The sequence below is a fragment of the Cetorhinus maximus genome, chromosome 20, assembly GCF_964194155.1.
Source record: "Cetorhinus maximus chromosome 20, sCetMax3.hap1.1, whole genome shotgun sequence".
NCBI classification, from domain to species: Eukaryota; Metazoa; Chordata; class Chondrichthyes; order Lamniformes; family Cetorhinidae; genus Cetorhinus; species Cetorhinus maximus.
Genome location: NC_135898.1, coordinates 60,909,719 through 60,932,997, shown reverse-complemented (window position 1 = coordinate 60,932,997; position 23,279 = coordinate 60,909,719). Strand labels below are relative to the sequence as shown.

General features: G+C 46.8%; 1 protein-coding gene across 2 annotated transcripts in view; it reads left to right on the top strand.

The window, feature by feature from the left end:
- Positions 1–22,948, top strand: part of LOC144694429 (uncharacterized) — a 312,335-nt gene extending 289,387 nt beyond the window's left edge. For both annotated transcript variants that reach the window (XM_078564824.1, XM_078564825.1), the window contains exon 7: positions 21,967–22,948. In XM_078564824.1, the coding sequence (XP_078420950.1) occupies positions 21,967–22,134 (168 nt within the window). In that variant the 3' untranslated portion in view covers positions 22,135–22,948. The remainder of the gene's footprint in view (positions 1–21,966) is intronic.
- Positions 22,949–23,279: the final 331 nt, after the last annotated feature.

Genomic DNA, 23,279 nt, shown 5'->3' with positions numbered 1-23,279 from the left:
TTTAGATCTTAAACTCCCCCTCCCCCCATCCCCACCCTGTTTCTCCCCCCGCCCTTTTTTTTCAATAATTTATATAGATTCTTCTTTTCCCACCTATTTCCATTATTTTTAAATCTAAAACTAAAACTTTGTTAGTCTTTCCACCCCACCCCCACTAGAGCTGTACCTTGAGTATCCTGTCTTCCATTCTTAATTAGCACTTTTCTTAGACAATATCACCACCTTCAACACCTCTTTGATCCTTTTATCTGTGACATCTTTTGATTATCTGCTCCTATCACTGCTTGCTTATCTCCACAATCACCACACCCTCAACTTCTCTCTCCCCCCGCCTCCCCACCTTAGACCAGCTTATATTTCACCTTTCTCCTAACTATACTCAGTTCTGCCGAAGGGTCGTGAAGACTCGAAACGTTAACTGATTTCTTCTCCACCGATGCTGCCAGACCTGCTGAGTTTTTCCAGGTAATTCTGTTTTTGTTTTGGATTTCCAGCATCCGCAGTAGCTTTTAGCTTTTTGTTTTTAGATAGGTTCTTGATTGGTAAGGGGATCAAAGGTTACGTGGAGAAGGCGGGAGAATGGGGTTGAGAAACTTATCAACCATGATTGAATGGTGGAGCAGACTCGATGGGCCGAATGGCCTAATTTCTGCTCCTATGTCTTATGGCTCTTATGACATGGCACTCACATGCACCCTCCACCAGCTCAGAGACACACACGTTGGTGGGGCACAGCTGTAGATTCGGCTCGGGCTCACTTTCTGGGGAACACCTCACTGACACATCCCCGCAACAGTCAGAGGCAGGGACAGCCCGAGTCTCTGGCACTCGGAGGGCTGCTGGAGAACAGCCACCTGCTCAGTCCAAGTCAGATGATGAGTCTCTGGATGTGGCCGCCAAATCAATGCTGGAGATGCAATGACAGGCAGTGGAACACCAGGCAGAGAATCGACAGTCACTCAGCAAACTAGAGCGAACGATGGAGGAGTCTGTCTGCTTTCTGTCTGATGTCGTGGCTCCGATATGCAAGCGCCTCGAGGTCACCATGGGAAGGCTGGTGACCACCATGGAGACCTTGTTTCAGCAGCTCTCGACAGATTTACGCTTGACCCTGTACTCCATGGCCACACACGCTGGTGGACACCATCAAGACGTAGGTGACATGAGGATGAGTCACCTTGACCTCACTCCAGTTGCACCATCTCTTGCAGGAGGCAGGGCGGGGCCCTCAGGCGCCCACAGGGAGTTTGAGCATCAGCCAGACATCCTGGGGGCCTCCTCTCAGGACACCCCAAGGGTGTGCAGCTGCTCACAGTCCCTTTGCCTGTGACCCCATCCACTCCAGCTGCTCAGGCCACCGAGGGCACTTCTGCCCCTGAGCAGGTGACCCTTATCAGGCCGGGGCCCTCTAGGCCTCAGGCCACCAGAGGACGTCCTCCAAGGTTACCACAGACATCAGGACCTAGCAGTCAGCAGGCTGCTTCTACCTCTCCCAGAAGGAAAAAACTGTTTGGACCAGTAATCTTATTTCCCAGTTTTTATTAATGTTCCATTTAAAGGTATACAAGACCAGTTCAGACCAGTATTCTTATTTCCCAGTTTGTACTGTTTTTTTCCTTCTGAGCTGCTGCGGGTGTTGGGGTTGCATCCTGGCGTGGCGGTAGAGTTAGGAAAGTTAAGAAAAATTGATTTCACCTTGGGGTCATGGGTGTGCTAGACATGTAAATAAATTGCACTTTTGTTAATACATTTGAAGGTTATGTGAATGTTCCTGTCAACTGAAGGCATTGTGATTTTTTACTTTGGAATCCTCTTATTTCAATGTTTAGCCTTGCTCTCACTCAATGATAGTGTCCCATTGTGAGATTCCTATTCCTATGATGTCAACCTCAATTGAACTAGTCTCCTCACCTCTTGTGTGATGTCAGGGAGATGTGTTTAAATCTTTATTTGAAGTTTGTGATGTAAGCATTTCTCACCTTTCTTCCTCAAGGGACACCACTCAGTGAGGGCAGCTCATCAGCGTTGATATTCTAGCATCATTTGTGTTTCTTCAGTGGTAGTGGCAGGAGACAAGGGATAAGGTATGCACAGGAGGAGGAGATCCTTAGGCATGTCCACATCTCAGCTGCAGCAATGTTTGCATCATTATTTGGCGGCGAAGGCTTCAAGTCTTCTCTCGCATCACTTTTGTTTTTAAGTGGGCTCTCAGTTCCCAGAGTGAGCTCACTCACAGGACCCCATGGACCAAAGCAAAGATCATGGCCTGGCGATTCATGAGGCAAGTGTGAATGTGGGACCCGTTCTCGCTGCAAGTGGGTGGACATCCCCTGAGTTGAAAGGAAATGGCATTGAGGGCTAGGAGAGATGTGGCCACATTCCCTCACTTAACTTTACTCTTCCTGGAACTTGTTAGCAATTAACGTATCACGGGCACGTGTCCCATGTCTTCCTTCCTCCATGGCGTGATCACGCTCATAGGGACCTTCACAGCAGCCTCATGAGATTCCTGGGCCTCAGGATCTTCATCCTTTGATGAGCTGTCATCCTCCTCCAGCTCATCCTCTGGCAGAGGGTCACCTTTTTGCATTGTCAGATTGTGAAGGGCGCAACACATTGCGATGATTTGGAAACCCTGTTGGAGGTGTATTGGAGTGAGCCACCTGAGCAGTCCAAGCATCTGAAGCACATCTTCAGAAGCCCTATAAGTCTTCTCTATAAGGGAGTATGTGGAGCTGTGAGCAGCATTGTACCTCTCCTCTGAGGGTGACACACCGTTGTCATCAGCCAGCTTTTCAGTGGGTACCCCTTAACCCCAAGCAGACATCCCTGCGGACTTAACGGCCCCTCGAGAATCTCTGGCACCTGGGAGTGACTCAGGATGTAAGAGTCATGGCAACTCCCAGGGTACCATGCACAAATGTGTAATATGTGCTTCCAGTGATCACATACCAGTTGTACATTGATGCAATGATAGCCCTTGCGGTTTAAGGGCCTGCTGCCATGGAGCCCATATAACCACATGGATGCAGGCTATTGCGCCCTGTACTCTTAAGAAGCCGGAGATAGCGGCAAAGCCAATGAATCTCGCAGCCTAGCCATCTTTGTCCAGAGCAAACCTGATATAATGATGGGCCTTCTTGTAAAGGGCATGTGTATTGCCTTTATGCATTGATGTGTTGCGGACTGAGAGATGCCACACAGGTCCCCTGTTGATCCTTGGAAAGAACCAGAGGCCAAGAAATTGAGTGTTGTAGTCACGTTCAAAGCCACTGACCGGGGATACCCTCCAACTCCATATGGTGTCAGGTCTTCATGCAGAATGTGGCATATGTGATGTACCAAAGCTCAGGACAGTTGCAGACGTGCACGGCATTGCCTCTCATTTGTAAATAGGAGACTCTTCTACAATAAACCCTAGGTCTGGTGAGTTGCCCTGGTTGTCTGGGCCACACCTGATCCTCTGGTTCATGCTCTGACTCCTCTTAGCCATGTCCCTCCTGCTGGAGCTGCGCACAGAGTTGCCTCTCCCTCCTTCGCCTCCTCCATTGCATTAGGACCCTGACAAAGGCAGCTTTGAGCCCTGGATTCAAATCTGCTTTTGCCTTCTCTCTGAAAGGAAACATTGAAGACATTATTGATTCAAAGAGCAAGAAAGTGAAGCTCAGAAGATGACATGCTCAGAAACTGTAAGGGTCCATAGTTTTTCCTGCCCTACTTGCTGATTCTGCCTTGTCCCTGAGACACTGGCACACACATTGAGGTGGCACAGATGGCGGCGCAAATATGTAATATCTTGATCCCTGCATGGGATGCTAAAGTTTCAGTGAGATGAGTGACCCAACTAACTCTGTGCTCCAATCTCTGATGTGGCATATTAATTTTCAAGGTTTATTGGTTATCATATTTCAAGATAATGCCTGGTTACTAGATAATGTATAGTGAATATTAGAAGAAAGTTTTGGAAATTTCTCAAGAAACCCCATGGAAAGTTCCAAATACAGGCTGGAACCAATCTTTAGCAAGATATACACGGGCTGGATTTTACATGCCCCCACCGGGTGTAGTGGGAGGGCATGTAAAATAGGGTGGGTGAATAGCCCATCACCTTCCCACCCACCCCCAAGCTCATAACACGGTAGGTGCTGAAATCAGCAGCCCACCCACCATGTTTTAAAAAATAATTAAGTGTCAATTGAACTTGTCAACAAGCCAATTGACCTGAATAATACACTGCCCATGCCGTAATACAGTTGGCATGGACTGGTGGGCAGGAGTGGTCAGGCCATTTTTAAAAAAAGGTTTTTAAAAGGGCAGGAAGGAAGGGGGGATACTGTCTTTGGGAGGTTGCCCTTTGCACATCGTTCCTGCTGTCTGCTCTCTAAAACACGCCCCCCTCATTAAGCTGGCCAAACCCTCCTTGACCAATACCTCGGACTTATCTCACTCTGGGATCCATTGGGCCTTCTTGTTGAGACTGGTTGCAGTTCTGGCAGCACCAACTACTGAGCTCTTGGCGCTGCTGGGACTGCTGGAGCTGCCAGCCAATTGGATTGGAAGCCAGCTCCCAAGGGTGGGACTTCCAAGTCTAACTGTGAGCCAATTTAGCCCACCCACCTCATATTATGGCTGTGGGACGGGCTTGCACAGCAAATTGACTTGCAGCAGACTTCCCCTCCAGGGGGCAAGCCATCCAACAACATTAACTTGACCTTTTATTTGACCCTGAGCTAAGCTCCCAACCCCATATCCTCTCTATAACCAAGACCACCTATTTTTACTGTCATAACATCTCCCGTCTCCAGCCCTTCCTCATCTCTTCTGCTGCTGAAAACTTCATCCATCCCTTTGTTACTTCTAGACTCAACCATTCCAATGCTCTCCTTTAGCCTCCCACCTTCCATCCTCCTTAAACTTAAGCTTCCAACATCCCTGTGCTTCTCCAATTCCAGCCCCTTGCTCATCCCCAATTTTCATTACTTCACCATTGGTAGTCATCCCTTCAGTTGCCTCGGCCCTAATCTAGGAAATTCCTATCCTAAAATTCTCCTAATCTCTACCTCCGTTCTCCTTTAAGATGCTGCTTAAAACCTTCCTCTTTGATCAAGCTTTTGCTCATCTATCCAAATAGCTCCTTAAATTGCTTGGGTTAAATTTAGTTTGATAGGACTCCTGTAAAGCACCTTGTGACACTTTAGTGCGATAAAGGTACCATCTAAACACAAGTTGTTATTGTGCAGAGGACGACTTTTCCAAGCTGGCAAAATCAGCCAATTTACCTTTTTTACAGGAGATTGTTCTCCCAACTCAAGCATTACACCCTTGTTTTTGTTGTATCTGCTACTCCATGGGCAGAATTTTATGCCATGCGGTTGGGCATGAAATCTCACAAGATGACAGCAAAGTCAGAAGTGCGCCCGCTGGCAATTAAGAGGGTAATTAAGCCCATTAACGACACAATTGCCTCCAACTTTTTGTGGCCCGTCCAACCTCATGGTTGGTGGACAGGCTAATCAGCCAGGCGGCCTTTGCATTTTTCATCAAACCTCATCCAAGGGCAGAATGAAATCTCCATTAGAAAATAAAATTAAAATAAATATCTGGGGACAGCATTTTTATGAGGTATGCTTTCAGGTGCTTGATTGTGATGCATGGACATATTTTTGCAGCTTTTTGCATTTTTATTTCATTATTTGCAGGTCTGAAGCTCCCTGAGGCAGCTGTCTGCCTTCAGGGAGCTCTTTCGCAGCGCTCACCCATGCCCACGGTGACGTCATTGCCCACCCTTTTTCTGCCCCCTCCACCGCCCCAGCAGCGCTGAGCTTTTAAGCGCGGGTTTCACGCTGGCTGGCCGTTAATTGGCCAGCCAGCATGAAATCGCGGTTGGCGGTTCGTTTCCTAGCCACTCCCACGCCCGCCAAGGGTAAAATTCAGGCCCATTATAGTTCGTACTAACTGTAATTTGCCTGTTAATTCATGTTTAATTAGCATTGATTCTGCCTCATGTGAAAATAAAAGTTACAAAAAGTGAAATCTTATTAGTAAATTTGGTTAATTTGGTTCACGGTCCCCCAACAGGAATCATAACAATTTTAACACAGCAGAAGATTGCTTTTTGAGCACATTTCCTGTTGTTTTCCTGTTCTTCTAAAGCACATGCAGTTCCTGATATTTTCAAATCCTCCCACAATCACAGGAGTTAATCTGCAGCAGTTAATCTCCTGACAGGAACTGAAATCAATTTCAAAACAAAAATACCTGGAAAAACTCAGCAGGTCTGGCAGCATCTGCGGAGAGGAACACAGTTAACGTTTCAAGTCCAAATGACCCTTCAACAGAACTAAGTAAAAATAGTTTTTTAAATATTTTTTTTAAATAATTTTTACTTAGTTCTGTTGAAGGGTCATTCAGACTCGAAACATTAACTGTGTTCCTCTCCGCAGATGCTGCCAGACCTGCTGAGTTTTTCCAGGTATTTTTGTTTTTGTTTTAGATTTCCAGCATCTGCAGTTTTTTGCTTTTATTATACTGAAATCAATTTGTTCAATTCTGCTCAGAATGTTATTTAGCCCCTGCTGCCACCTGGCTCTGTAGCTATCAACTTCCACTGTTAACCCACGCTGCATTCCAACTACAGCTTTATAAAATGATATGTGAAGAGCCAAAGGTAAGTTTTAAAAATCTGAAAATTATGATATACTTTACTGTTGATTCACGCTACTTTTTAATAGAGGAGGAGGCTGACAGGGATCATCTCAGAAGAGGAACATTTGTTTTCAGTCCTGTATATATACCTTAAAAAAGCAATGATAGCCAACTAATAGGAGACAGCTGTTACTTAATTAAAATTATCAAATAATGATTGTATCTATTTAATCTATTGCATCTGATTATGGTCTTACTAATATGAACCTAAGGGCAGAGTCATCCCAGATTTGCACTAAGTGCGGTAGTGGGCAGGGAAAAGGACATTTTACCTGCCGGCTGCAATGGCGTCCCATTCCCACCTCATTCATAATGCATTCCCGGGAACCACGCTGGGTTGTTGGTGGGGTAGCCTCTGAATTGCCAGCCCCACCGTCACCCCAGGCCTTCAGTAAACTGGGCGTGTATTTAAAGGCCACCCTTGCAAAGAGCTAGCACTCTTTAAGGATATGAAGTTGCTGGAAACTGATGGCTGTCAAAAGGAGGAAAAATTCTGCCCCCAGATTTAGCGATGCCTCCCTCGAATGCCTGCTGGACACAGTGGAGGCCCGCCGCGGTGTCCTCTACTCCTGCTCTGGGCAAAGACCAGCAAGTAATGTCACCAATCCAGCATGGGAGGCAGTGGTCAGCGCCAACACCCTGCAAAAGAGGACAGCCACCCAGTTCCCAAAGAGGATGAATGATCTCCTCTGTTCTGCCAGGGTAAATCACCCTTCTCATCACTGTCAACTCACACACTCACAATCTCATGACACATCCACGGGGATCTCATTCACCACCAGTTCAAGGGATATCACCATTCACTCTCTCACACACACCTCCATTTGCCCTGCAGATTGTGCCCCTATCCTGTCCATGGCACCACTCACCACCCACACATGCCAGGCATCCTTATCATCTGGCCTGGCAGGCATCCTGCTTGTACTCTCTCCATCTGTATTCGTGCAGGACAAGCTGGCACACAACAAAAAGGAGAGGTCACAGACTGGTGGAAGAATGCCTGAAATCACAGTCCTCGCGAACTTTGAAAATAGAGTCATCCAGCTGGCCAGCGATGATCTGGACTGTCCTGTGCTGACAGTGAGGTCGGCGGTGTTCAACCAAGTGAGGATCCAGCAGCGCAACATCCATCAGACAACCATCCTGTGAGTGATGTGTCCTGTTTCACAGGCCAATGCTATGCACCAATTATTTCTTCTTACTTTCTCAGGCACATCTGGGATACAGCCAAGGGGATCCAATATCCAGGTCCTCAACTCAAGCCCCGAAAGAAACTTCAGAAGAATCTGATGACACCCTAATTGAAGACCCTTCACAGCGCTCACCCACACCCTTCACCAGCACAGAGACACACACCTCAGTGAGACCTAGCTTTAGAGTAGCCTCGGGGTCACAAGCTGGTGAGCACATTGCACTGTGTGATCCACAGCAGGCGGTGCCAGGGGCTTCCCAAGTTTCCGGCATTCAGAGGACTGCTGGAGGCTAGAAATCTGCTGAGTCCAAGTCAAATGATGAGCCTCTGGACTCAGTCATATCTCAGTTTCTGGACCTGCAAAGGCAAGCTCAGGAACATCAAGAAGGGATGTCCACTACACTCCTCAGATTGCAGGAGTCCATCCACCTTCACTCTGAGGTGACAACACAGGCATACCAAAACACCGAGGTCAACGCTGGTAGGATGGCGGCTGCCATGGAGACCTTGATCCAGCATATCAGTCCTGCACTGCTGTGCGGGCTGAACTCCATCACTGACGCCATAGTTGGCATCCAACAGCGAGATGGGTGCAGGGCAGCTTGACCTCACTCCAGCTTCCCCTTCTCCTCAAGGAGTCAGCCAAGGGCCCTCGGGAGGAGGATCAGCAGGTGCAAATCTCAGGGCCATCGACCCAGGTGACTCCTGGAGTGCCTGGTCCATCCGAATCCCCTCTTCCTATGACCCCAGCAGCTCCACCTCCACAGGTTGAGGAGGGTGCCACTGCCACACAGCAGGACCCTGAAAACAGGCCTGGGCCCTCCAGGTTTCGGCCCTCCAGAGGATGCCCGTCAAGTTCATCACAGACAGGGCATAGCAGTCAGCAGGCTGCCTCCACCTCTACTGTGGATGTCAGGGGAGCACAAGACGTAGCAGCAGGTTTAGGAAGGTTAAGAAGATGTAACTCTTTCGAGTTATCAACTGATCGCATGTAACTCTTTCGAGTACATTCACAGTTCTTGGTTTCCGGGAGTGGGACATGAACCCACAACCTTCTGATTCAAAGGCGAGGGTGCTATGAACTGAGCCACAGCTGACACCTCAAGATGTATCTCTTTCAGAGTTAAAACAATAAACTAAATTAACAAAATAAGGGATAAATCAGGCACAGCCCCTAAGTCAGGTAAAATTATCTTGAAACTCTTTCGAGTTATCAACAGTCACAGATTGCAACTCTTTCGAGTACAATCACAGTTCTTGGTTTCCGGGAGTGGGACATGAACCCACAACCCTCTGATTCAAAGGCGAGGGTGCTATGAACTGAGCCACAGCTGACACCTCAAGATGTAGTTGCACAGCCTGGACATGGGTATTAATCACTTGTACATATTGTTCACTTTGTTAATACACTCTCAAGAATGTTTCCTTGCCTCTGGATCCTTGTTCTGATGAGCATTTGTATCACTGAGTGTTTGTATCACTCAGATGTGAAACCTTGGTCCCTGCACAAGATAAAGGCAGATATCTCAGTCCAGGGCCTCTTCCCTTTCATTTGTGCAACCTTCCCAGCACACTGATGGTGCACCTTCACAGTCACTGAACACATCAGTGCTGCCTGCACCTCGATGCTGTTTATCGTTGCCACCAGATTATCCTGGGCCAGTGACACAGAGGTCCTTCATACTCTGTGTGCTCTCAGCACCATTGCAGTGTGGCTGGCCCCCCATCTCATCAGCATCTGTGCCCAGTGACAGTGTGGTCCTGAAGGGTTCAGCTCACGAAAGATGCCATAGGACCAGAAGAAGTTAAAGTTTCCCTGCAGTATCTTAATGATATGACCCTGTTCACAGAGCACAAGCCACATATCAGACAGACAGGAACCAGACGTTCACATAAACTATGTGAGGGTCTATGGAGTGCCTCACTGCATGTCGTCCTCATCCTCTTGGAATGTAAGGACAATGGGCATCCACTATGTTTCCATTACAGGAGCTTCTTCACAGAGGGTATGTGTGATGTCATCAGCTAGACAGGAGTCAAACGTTCACAGATGTGCTGTGAGGATCTATGGTGTCTCCTCACTGTATGTCGTCATCATACTCCACAAATCCAGCAGCTACGAGGATCTCCCGAGCACGCCTGCCTCATCTCGCCTGGCCAGTGCAATGGCCTCATCGCTGTCATCCTTGCCTTCGAGGACTTCCTCACCCTCATCCATGTCAACGTCCTCTTCACTGGAGGAGATGTGCAGCTCCTCCATCTCCTCCTCAGGCAGCTCCTCTTCCTGCAGCGCCAGGTTGTGAAGGGTGCAGGCAGGCGATGACAATGCTTGATGCCCTCTGTGTTGCAGGACTCCACCAGATCGGTCCTGGCACCGGAACCCCATTTTCACATTCCGATGGTTTGCTCCACCAAAGTGCAAGTTGCAGCATGAGCCTAGTTATACCTCCTCTCTGCTGCACTCCAAGGCTGTCGCACGGGCGTCATCAGCCACGTCCTCTGTGGGTAGCCCTTGTCCCCAAGGAGCCAACCATGCAGCCTCTGTGGATCCTGGAAGACATCAGGTATCTGAGACCTACTAAGAGTGTAGGGGTCATGGACACTCCTTGGGAATCGTATGCAGACCTGCAGGATGCATTTGTGGTGGTCGCACACCAGTTGAATATTCAGCGAGTGGAAGCCCTTGTGGTTGACTGCTTTTTGCCACAGAGATCTGAGCACCACATGAGTGCAGTCAATGGCACCCTGCACCTGTGGGAGATCTGGACAAATCCCAGAGCTCTTGCTTCCTGGCTTTCCTGGTCCCAGGCGAAATGTGCAATGTTGTGTGCCCTTGGGAAGATGACATCCGTGACCTCCTGGATGCATTTGTGTGCAGAGGCTTGTGACATCCCACAGAGATCCCCTCTGATCTGAATGGAGCCACTGGCATAAAAACTGAGCACCGTGGTCACTTTCACAGCCACTGGCAGTGGATGCCCTCCATGTCCCCATGGCGCCAAATCCTGCAGCAGGTGTCAGATGTGACCAACCAGTTCCCTGGACATGCGAAGTCTTTGGTGACACTAGCTCTTGGGCATCTGCAGGAATGACAAGCGCCGTCTATAGACCCTGTGTCCAGCTAAGCGCCAACCAGTGAAGTATTGCTGTGGCTCTTCAGCGGCGTGTACAGGAGCCCCAGCCGCCCCTTCTTCTTGAGGGTGCTGTTCCTTCCTCTGTCCAGCCAGACGCCTCCATCACTCTCTTCTCCTTTGTCTCTGCTCCCTGTAAGCCATAAGGCATACAGCTAGGGCACCAGGCTATATGCTCCTGATGTACTCCTAGTGCAGGATGAAAGAGAGAGACGCGTGGGTTAGCATGGTTGTACGAAGAACCTCTCTTGGGTTAAGTCTGAAGGCCCCATAATGCATGCTGGAGTGTGCTGGCCACCACTTGGATGGCCAGAGTTTAATCTACAGCATGGCTGCCCGAAACCCCACCCACCTACACCCCACTCCACCTGACCGATTGGCAGCAGCTTCACCCACTGGACTGCATTCTGTGCTTTCAGCTCAGGCGCAGCCATTCTCCTAACCCAAACTGCAAGACTGTACTGTTACTTGGACCATACTGTTACTTGAAGCATGGTCCAAACCTGAATGATGACATTGAGAGGGGCTGTGAGAGCCTTCACCAGTGACTGCTCCATGGCCAGCTTTTGCAAGGAGATCGCACAACTTGCCCAGTCATCCAATTGTTCTGCAGTCCACTAAAATGCTCATTAGTTTGCAGTCTGTTCCCAAGGGGTCAAAATCTCTGGAGCATTTGGTGGCACTTTCGTGCCTCTGCGTTGCTTGAGTAGGCAGATAGGCTAAAGGCCCGACTCCAAGCATGTCAATGTGGCTCACTGCGCCTGAACTAACTTAGCTGCAAAGGAATGGTAATTTTATACGAGGTTTCCTTAATGCATGGTCATTTCGCTCCACCCCCAATACCGCATGTACTTGTGCACTGCCATCAGACTGGGATGTCTTGCCCCCCGCCAAGTTGCCTCAGAAACAGCGCAGCCCTTGCACCCCCCAACTTGTGTCACAGTGTGCTGCCTTGCCCTCCCCAACTTGCCCCAACCGCAGTACAGCCATTGCCCTAGCACCACACTGTCCACCAGCTGGAAAAAAGCGACTTGCCTGTGCCCTTGTCTGAATGCCTCAACCTTGAAGTCCAACAGGCGACTCTCGCAAGTACTGTGCAATGTTAGTGTGCACTCACCTCCGAGTCCCCCTCGAAGTTCAACTCACCAGGTGCACGCCTTATAAATGCTGTTGTGAAAATGTCAGCGTGCAATCATGCTGACGTGCTCGGTTGATCCAGCATGTGGGGATGATTCTGGTGAGCAGGGCTTATAACAATATGCAGATGTATTAAAATGATGTTCCCGACATCTGGTGGCAGAAAACACAGCCTGCCATTGACAGGTCTCCTTCAGTCCCGCCATCAGGTTATGGCTTTCATTCTACTTATGCCTACAGTAGCATGGAAGTACTATTCATCCTAATGTCATTACCACATTGGCAGTATCTATCTATCCGTGATGTTCATCAATCATCTACGTTGTTGGTATTAATTATGTTCTCCTGAAACCACATTCCCAACTCTAATCTACTGCCTCAGCATTGCCTAAATTAGGGGTTATACTGTTGTGCAAGGAACTCACCTTTGTATTTAGGTTCCAAAATGGAGAACTTCCTTTTCCCCTACCGGTGATTTTACAGAAATACACAAGACCTGATCATTTTTCTTTCTGTATATCTCCCGCTAACCCAACTGAACTTTCCCTCTAGTAAAATGTTAATGTCCTCTTCCTAAACTGCAGAAATCACAATTAATATTAAATAGACATGCTAATGACCATTTGGTGATTTTTGACCACTCTCGCCACTTTCTACTGCTGCACATGGTTTGAAACAGTGAAGAAGATAATACTTGTAAGTGTGGCACAGATTTTATGGTCAGCAGGGAAGGAATGGCATTCACCGTTAATCCTGGGGAAAAGCTGCCCACAAATTTTTGTCAGGATCTCGAGCACAGGCTTTCTCTACTCTGACGGCACTTTGAATTTGGTACCCGCCACATGAGATCTATTGCATCTAGTAACAGGGCAGGAAACAGGTTAGGCTAACTAGCCATTCAGATGGAAGAATTCTCACAAATGACAAAGCAAGGAATAAAAACAGTGACTAAAAATCATATTTAAATCATTGTACAGAAAGAAAAAGAAAAATCAGGACATAGACATAGAATTAAGGAAGAAACTTAATATCAGAACACAAACTTAAAATTAAAACTCTGCAATTTTTAGATGTTCTGAAGGAATGAGACTCCTTAGCTAGATTTTCGCTGCATGTGCGAAGCAGAAGTCAGGACCGTTTCCGAGTTCTGTAATCGGCCCTAAGTTTCACAGGGGCGGCCTCATAAGTGGCGTGGAGATGGGTTTGGCAGCCAGTTACAGAGGCAGAACAGAGATGGGACTTCTCAAGTGCAGGCCTGATTTAAGCACATCATGGCAGCCAAAACTGTGTCTGTGCCTGAGTGCTGCTACTTCCAATGTATGTTCGGTAGTCTCATGAATAGGTTCTGAGTCTTGTATGGTTGACATTAAGTGTTTATTGATAAACGCATAACAATATACATATATACAGGGTATAACCCAAACTATGAGCTAACGCCATGCTTGATTCTACACAGATCTCTGTCCAGTCCACACTGACTCTAGTCTCAGGTCATGTGTCCCTTTACATCACACTGTGGGCGGAATTGTCTCCTCAATCCTACATTGAACCTTGGTATGCCAAATACCCCTATACTACACCTTACCCCAAGTCTTTACTCAATTATTTACATTGCAATTGTGCTACCCTTTCTCCTCCCTCTCAAGTCTCTGACTATAAATTCAGATGGTCTGGAGGCTTTACAATTCTGCCAGATCTCATTCTGGTTACATTCGGAGGAGTGCTAGACTGTTGATTTGGGCAACCTTTGTTGATTTAGAATTTGAGCTGTAGCCTGTGTTTCTGGCACTTGTTTGTCTTTGTCTGGTATACTTTTTCTGCTCCTTGGAGTCGAACTTCTCTTTGTCAGCACCCCATCTGCTCTGCTCAAGGACCATCGGCTTGTCCCGTTCTTTTCGGAGAGAGTGTTCACTCCGTTCATTCGTGGTACGTACTTGTTTTTTCATTTTCCGTGTGGCCTGCCGTGTTCTTTCTGGGAGTTGGAGGTGTGTCTCCCTGTCGAGTGGGTGTTCCCCATCAGTGGGCTCACTTTGCAGTTTGGTTTTTATTGCAACACTGTGTTCTTCCGTTTGTCTCCATGCCTCACTGAAGTATGCTCTGGCAAGCTGATGGCCGCTAGTTCCCTGCTCCAGCATCGTCTAGCAGCTTTACACGTTGGTTGGAGTTTGCAGTGCCTCTGCCGTGATGTTTACATGTAATGTGATCGCAATCATTGGAGCCTGGGGTTGGGGCTCACTCTTCGGTTGCTGGTCATTCTCCTGTGTGTTTCCACTCGATGTACGGTGGTAATTTTTTGAAGGTTTGGCTGGTCTGACCCAAGACGAGCTTCTGTAGCCTGTAAAGGAATTGGACAAACCAGCTCTGCAAAGAGTGAATACAATTCAGAGCTGAAGTCCCAGTCGAGAGTCTCTTGACAGGAGGGCATCTCAGAAACTTGCATTTCCATGTAGTTGATGACAGAGGTCTTCAGCCATTTTAAGAAGATTAAGGGCCACACAGGCACCTCTGTTCAAGAGAGAAAAAGACTGATTTCAGATGACGAATATGACTTTGAATATCTGCTTGTTGCCATACCTTAGCAGTTCTAGGGTCATGTCTATGACCGGAAGTCAGATTCCTCCAGGCTCGTAGAGCGATGTTTCTGTCGTTCACAACCAGAGGTCTCTCAGCCATGGTTCCTTATCCAAGAGGACCGTAAAACTGGCTCCTGTGTCCAATTTGAAGTTAGTGAAGTGACCATTTACTGAGATGCCCATATTTCAAAAAGAGAATTCAGGATCCTTGACCTCACCCAAGAAGCACAGTTGGGTCTTTACCTGGTGTGGTACCTCAATCTTACAGATTGTTTTGTGATCCTCTACCTGTCTGGGTGTCTTAGCTTTGCATATCTTTCCAAAGAGCCCCAAGCAGTTGCAGTTGAAACACTGTGCTGAGATTGCTGGACATTGCCCTCACCGGTGAGGTCATTTGGCTCCTCAGTTCTGACATGGTCGCCCACCCTTTGTGGTCAGTTTGCGTATTGCCTTCCTTGGTCTGGAGTCTCTCTGCCCCTTTGTTGCATTACTAGCTGGACAGTTGAAGTTGCTCTGTACCAGACGTTATTCCTGCCACTTAAAATGGATCGGTGTTGTTGGCGGATTTCAGACTGTCTGACTATTTGGATTGACGTTTTGAGTCCTCGTGACCCTTCAGCAGAACTGAGTAAAGTTAGGAGAGGGGTGAAATATAAGCTGGTTAACGGTGGGGGGGCAGCTTATATTTCTGCTGAAGGGTCATGAGGACTCGAAACGTCAACTCTTTTCTTCTCCGCCGATGCTGCCAGACCTGCTGAGTTTTTCCAGGTAATTCTGTTTTTGTTTTGGATTTCCAGCATCCGCAGTAGTTTTTTGTTTTTATGACTATTTGGATTGCCTTTTCTGGAGTCAGATCTTCCTTGACCTGTAATGTATCTGAAAGGGCATCGTCAGCCTCTCTGACAACCATTCTGTTCCTTATGAATTCTGACTTAAGGTCATCATAGTCACAGCCTTCAGCCAATCTGTATAGTTTGTTTATAAAAGAATCAACTAGTTCTCCAGGCTGTTGGACGCATTTGTTGAAATTTGCTCTCTCTAAAATATTGTTGCATCTTAGATTAAAATGTGCATCAAATGATCTTAGAACTTCACAAAGGGATATCCCATGTCGCCTAGAATCCATCCATGGACTTTGGGTTTGGAGTGAAGAGCTGGGCAGTCTGGACTGCAGTCCATTAAGGAATCATGTCAGCTGCTAAGAAAATAAATGCACACATGGAGGAAGCTCTTATTGTGGTCGCAGACTGGCTGAACGTTAAAGGAGTGGAAGCCCTTTGTGCTGATGAATCTGACTGGCCAGTTACCCGGTGCCTTGATGGCCACATGGGTGCAATCAATAATGCCCTGCAGCTGGGAAAAGCTGATTTCCCTCTGGGCCTCCATGGCCCCATCTATCCAGAATTTAATGTACTGTCCAGTGCTGACAAACAGGGCATCAGCGAGATGAAGTGGTGTGCTGTTGTTTGCAAGATACCACCAAGCTGCACCTTGGAAAGAACAAGAAGTTTAAAGCCACTTTGACTTTGATGGCTACTGGCAGGCCATGGCAACCAATGCTGTGAGGGGTGAGGTCTTCTGCAATGAGGACACTGGCCTCTGTGACCAAATACCTGGAGAGTTGCAGTCTCCTGCAGCACTGGTTCTCGGTCATATCCAGGTAACTCTGTCTTCACCGGTAGATCCTAAGTTGAGGGTATGGCCATTGCCTTCCTGCCTCTCGCTCCCCCCCTCTTTTGTCCTCCTGATGGTCAGCGTTTTGCCCTTCTTGCAGAGGGTTTTGCTCCCTACCACCACTGGGCCCAAAATCTGAGAGCCATACCACCATTGCCAGCTGCATTTTCCCTTGTGCTCAGGTAACCCCCAATATTGAGCTTGACAGGCTTGCCTCATCTCATGCCCCTGCGAAAAGGGTGGTAACCCCCTGAACTGCTCGAGCACTTACTGCCCATTCTCGCCACAATGTGCACTGGGCCAATGGTACCTGTATCCCAGCGCCCCTTCTGCGCCATTCACCCCTTTATGGGCCCATGGGGTGGCCATGAATAGCTCCCCACTGTGTATCTGCCTCCAGGGTCCACCCCTGGCAGTGCTTACCAGTGTACCCCCATGAAAATCACAACACCTCCCTTAAACAGCTCTCAATGAGCTCTTTAACCATCTGAATTGAATGGGCTGGATCATGGGGCTGTCCTCCCCCTGATCTGGTGAAACTGGCTGGCGCTTGGAAGAGTGTCGTGAAACTGGCGTACTGCTTGCTGCCAGCATTTTCGACCCCTGCTGCCTCCAATCCTGCAGACCCAAAACTCCGGCCCCATATTTATAAAATTAGATTCTCAGGGGCAGAGACGTTGTTCAGCAGTAATTATGACTTAGTTGCATTAAGAGAAATTCAGTTACTCATGACTGAACAAGGCTTAATTTCTTACAGCAAGAATAGTGGCTAAATAGTTTATGTTCATTACAAATCAATGATTTCAATTTTGATTCCATTTGCAAATGCTGCAACAGTACACCCAGTGGAGGAACATGGTATCACTGGCAGCAGGTTTCCACATTTAACAGCACATGTGCTGGCTGCAGAAGTAGCTGTTAGTTTTACCCAGAGCTGACAGCCTCGCCATTATTTCAGGGCAATATTTTATACTTTTTTCCCCAGGATTTCAATAGGAGGATGATTTTTGATGGTATTTTGTAATATGCCCATAAATTGTCTAAAATGCGAAATGGAGCTGAGTACAGTGCTTGTGGTATCTAGATTTGGTTGTCATCAAGATCACAAACAATTTAGGTGCTTATTTTGTCAATTTGAACTAAAGTACCCTGACAGACTTCTACCACAAAGCCACATGACAGCTTCTTACTTCCTAAAGCAGGTAAATTCTATATTTAACCAAACCACTAATCCTTTATACTTGTCAACGCCAAACATCAGAATACATAGGACCCAAGAATCAGATGGCAATAGAGAGCTAGAGGTACTCAGTGTTCCACAGTGTGTATGGCCAGCATAAAGGATTGTTAGGAATCTATGTGCAAGGCTCAGTTGTACCCCAATTTTTCTTAAAAGTAACGGGCTATCCTATAATGCATCGAGAGTAACTTTTTCTCATTCATTCATGGGATGTGAGAATCGCAGCAAGGCCAGCAATTTTTGCCCACTCCAAATTGCCCTTGAGAAAGTGGTAGTGAGCTGCCTTCTTGAACGTTTGCAGTCAGTCTGGTATAGATACACCTACAGTGCAGTTTGGAAGGGAGTTCCAGATTTTTGACCCAGCGACAGTGAAGGAACAACAGTTAGCCTTTTTTTATTCATTCATCGGATTTGGGCATTGCTGGCTAGGCCAGCATATATTGCCCATCCCTAATTGCCCTTGAGAAGGTGGTGGTGAGTTGCCTTCTTGAACCCCTGCAGTACCTGTGTGGTGTAGGTATACCCACAGTGTTGTTAGGGAAGTAGTTCCAGGATTTTGACTCGGCGACAGTGAAGGAACGGCGAAATATTTCTAAGTCAGGATGGTGTGTGCCTAGGAGGGGGATCTTCCAGGTGGTGGTGTTCCCATGCATCTGCTGCCCTCGTCCTTCTAGATAGTAGTAGTCTTGGGTTTGGAAGGTGCTGTCTGAGGAGCCTTGGTGAGTTCCTCCAGTACATCGTGTATATGATACACACTGCTGCCACTGTTCATCAGTGGTGGAGAGAGAGAGTGTTTGTGAATGGGGTGCTAAACAAGTGGACTGCTTTATCCTGGATGGTGTCAAGCCTGTTGAGCGTTGTTGGAGCTGCACTCATCCAGGCAAGTGAAGATTTGTGCCTTGTAGGTGGTGGACAGGCTTTGGGGAGTCAAGAGGTGAGTTACTTGCCACAGGATTCCTAGCCTCTGACCTGTTCTTGTGGCCACAGTATTTATATGGCTAGTCCAGTTCAGTTTCTGGCCAATGGTAACCGCAGGATGTTGATAATGGGGTGTTCTGAGATGGTAATGCTATTGAACGTCAAAGGGCGATAGTTAGATTCTCTCTTGTTGGAGATGGTCATTGCCTGGCACTTGTGTGGTGCAAATGTTACTTGCTTCCTGTCAGCCCAATCCTAGATATTGTCCAGGTCTTGCTGAATTTGGACATGGATTGCTTCAGTATTTGAGGAGTCACGAATGGTGCTCATTGTGCAATCATCAGCAAACATCCCCACTTCTGACCTTATGATGGAAGGAAGGATGAAGCAGCTGAAGATGTTTGGGCCGAGCACAGTACTCTGAGGAACTCCTGCAGTGATGTCCTGGAACTGAGATGATAGACCTCCAACAATCACAACCATCTTCCTCTGTGCTAGGTACAACTCCAAACAGCAGAGAGGTTTCCCTCTGATTCCCATTGACTCAAGCTTTGCTCGGGCTCTTTGATGCCATACTCAGTCAAGTGCTGCCTTGATGCCAAAGGCAGTAACTCTCACCTCACATCTGGAGTTCAGCTGTTTTGTCCATGTTTGAATCAAGGCTGCAATGAATTCAGGAGCCGAGTGATCCTGGCGGAACCCAAACTGAGTGTCAGTGAGCAGGTTATTGCTAAACAATTGCTGCTTGATAGCACTGTTGATGACCCCTTCCATCACTTTACTGATGATCAAGAGTGGACTGATGGGGAGGGGATAATTTGCCAGGTTGAATTTATCCATTCCTGGGCAATTTTCTACATAGCCAGGTAGATGCCACTTTTGTAGTTGTATTGGAACAACTTGGCTAGGGGTGCAGCAAGTTCTGGAGGACAAGTCTTCAGTACTATTGCCGAAATATTGTCAGGGCCCATAGCCTTTGCAGTTTCTAGTGCCTTAAGCAGTTTCTTGATATCATGTGGAGTGAATCGAAGTGACTATAGACTGGCATCTGTGATGCTGGGGGCCTCCAGAGGAGACCGAGATGGATCATCCAATCGGCACTTCTGAATGAAGATTGTTGCAAATGCTTCAGCCTTATCTTTTGCACTGGTGTACTGGGCTCCCCCATCATTGAGGATGGGGATATTAGTAGAGCCTCCTCCTACAGTGAGTTGTTTAATTGTCTACCACCATTAATGACTGGTTGTGACAGTCGTGAATGGTGGTGGGCAATTAGCTTCAAGTCAGGATGGTGTGTGGCTTGGAGGGGAACTTGCAGGCGGTGGCATTCCTACGCATCTACTACCTAAAAGGGCAAGGGTAGCAGAGATCACGGGTTTAGAAGGTGCTGTTGAAGGAACATGTTGTAGATGGTAGATACTGCTGCCACTATGTGCCAGTGGTGGAAGGGTGAAAGCTTAAGATGGTGGATGGGGTGCCAATCAAGCAGGCTGCTTTGTCTAGGATGATGTTGCGCTTCTTGAGTGTTGTTGGAGCTGCAATCATCCAGGCAAGTGGGGAGTATTCCATCACACTCCTTCTCTTGTGCCTTGTAGATGGTGGACAGGCTTTGGGGAGTCAGGAGGTGAGTTATTCACCTCAGAACTCCCGGCCTCTGACTTGGTCTTGCAGTCACAGTATTTCTGTGGCTGGTCCAGTTAAGTTTCTGATCAATAGTAAATCTCCAGGATGTTGATGGTAACTGAGTGTCGCCAGCTATACAGCACCCAATTGGAATGAATACTGAAGAGGAGACCAGACTTCATATAAAACACTATATCACTCCCACCAATACCCAATTGCTTTTCTTCTTTCTTTTTCATCACCACATATGTTAGAAAACCGCAAAGGCAATGAACACAGGCAGCCTTTCAGTGCCTACTGTGACCTTCATTCAAGCCTTGGCACTCGTAAGTGAAACATCATAAAATTATAAGTGAGCTGACTTTTGTTCGCTGTTCTCTGCACAGCCCTGCAAGCATCTAACTGGACATATTATTATGAACTAGAGTTGGCACGATGGCCTAGAAACTAGATTACACCATAACCCTTTTACAGTTGTGAAATGACCGCAAAGAGGTCCATTATTGCGGGCAGTGAGCACCCACATTCTGAGGTAGAAATGTACTGCCTGATATAATGATATAGGCATCGAAAGAGGTATCCAGGGCCCTCCCTGGGACAGTTGCTAGGCTCCTTACATATGTAAATATGTATGTTTTCATAAAATAGAACAGGCAGTAAACTGGTGCGAGGTTTATTGAAGTTTTGCTCTGTAACCTAGCAATGGGAGCTGTGCAAAAGTGAATGTGAATAACATGCCTTCTTATTTTCTCCTGTCTGTAAAGAACAAGTAGCCTCCAACAAATCTCCATCGCTATTATAAGACAATCCAAAATTAGGAAGTTACCATACGGAAGAATAGGTGCAAATCCCTATTCTACAATTCTGTGGTACAGTGCATTGTTACAACCAGCCTGCTGTACCACCAGATCTGCATACATATCTTTAAACATTGACTAGTATGTGGATAATTTATTTTTATAATTAAGTTTCCTTTTTTTCTGAGAAAACTATATGAAGAGCAACTAAAAATGATCAATTCTCCAAATTTTGTAATTTACAAAATAGCAAAAAAAAACACAATTCTGTTGCTATGGGCTGTGATATTTTAAGCCTTTTCAAAAAAAAATGCAGCTCTGTTTTGTTCCCTGGTGACAGTTTGAATAGTTTCGATAACATTTTGAGCAGCCAGTCTACTGTACTATTCATTTCCTCATCATCATACCACAAATAAATGATTAAAATTTATTATAATTGCAGTCCCTTAAAAGAACCCTCAAAGCTATGAAATGAGGTTTTGCTGTAATTTGAATTTTAGTGTTCCATTTACTCTATCTTTTAATGTTCCTTGTAATGAAGTCATTAGTAAAAAACACATCTGGAAGTTCTTTGGGGAACATTTAATTTTCTGCTGGTTTGTCAATGACATAACTCATGGCACAAAGGCCCAGCTGCCAACAGAGTCATGCTGTAGAAACATCTATTCCTCCTATATGCGTTACTGACTGCACCTACAGCTGCAAAATATGCAGCCGCACAAAGATAAAGTTTCCCCAGCAAACTCAGCCCAAGAGCTCTTTGACCCAGGGACATTGATATTTGCTAAGTTTTCACATAGAAAACAAGCATCACTTTCACAGCTTGCCGACCTCTGCTTTGGCCTGTTGCCCTTTCAGGTGAAAGGCGAGGCTAGAGAAAAGTCTAATGATGGTTCCATGGTCAATCCCTAGCTGCCCCCTGCCCCCAAGCTGTTGCCTAAATAAGTAACCATGAGTCTTTTGCTCTTTTCTAAAGGTGACTGTCAAGATGTACAAGCGAGGTGGTCGTGGCTGGTTATGGAGGCCTGTCTCTAGCACGGTGGTTATTCCTTACAACACCCAAATCGCATTCAGGGTCTGTGGAGAGGACACAGATGCAAAGATCCCAGCCAACAACATTGACAGAATCGTCCTGAGCATATGAAATTGATTTCAGTATTAAACAGGCTATGGCAGCTGTGCCACACTATTACAATAATCTGCAACCATTTTTCATTGATCAGTTAATTTGTGTCCTTCAAGTAATCGAAACACAAATCTCATTAGCCATAGGTCAGTGGACATGAAAAAAGGGAAAATTCATTTTGATTGTTGATAGTTGGCTGAAAAAATGCAAAACCATTAAGGTATGTGAGTTAGAGTGCAGTGTGTACACCAGTTTAAGAGTATGCAAACGCCCTGATAATTAATAACTAGAGGACAACTTTTTTATTGTTAGTACAAGTGAGGCCATGCAGAAGAGATGCCAGTTGATGCTCTGAATTATAAATAGATCTGCATGTCTGGTACTTAAATTTTAAAAAGTTTTAATTAACACTACAGTTAGTTAAGGAGAGAGTTAAGAAAGAGATCATTTCTGTCCTGTTTATTTACTCCTGTTTATTCTCAAGGCAATATACTATTGATCTTTATTAAACATGAGAAGTGTGTTATGTGGTGAATATAATGCTTTTTTATAAAGAGTTAGGCCTGTAACTTCCAAGCTCTGGGGTATTGTAACTGGGGAACCCACTCACTCCACAACCACCCCTCCCCACCTCCCCCCCCACCACGACCCACCAGAAGTTCCACATAAGGATTGCACAGCAATTGCCCAGGAAGTTCAAAATTCTGTGGGAAGTATCCAAAAGTATGACATAAATCACAACCTTCAGATAGTTCCGACTGTCTCACATTTATAGTTAGCCAGAAAATTTAGAATTAAAACCACTTCTACTTCTGGGTAACTACAGTGCTGACCCCACCTTCGCTGAACCCCCATGGGACTCCCCCAACACCCCCCCCGATAGGACTCCACATGCTCCCCTGACCCCCAACAGGATCTCCCAAATAATCCCCCAATGGACACACCCCACTCTCCTGCCCCCCCAAGCAATTCCCCAACTACACCCCACCCACCCCCCAATGCCTCACGGGACTCCCCCAACTTCCCTGACCCCACACATGACCCTCCCCAACCAAGTACCCCCCCAACCCCCACGGGACTTCCAGATTGCTCTCCCCTCCCCATGACTACCCTCTCCACCCTCCACTGACCATATTCCAACTACCTGAGTCCCCAACTGACCA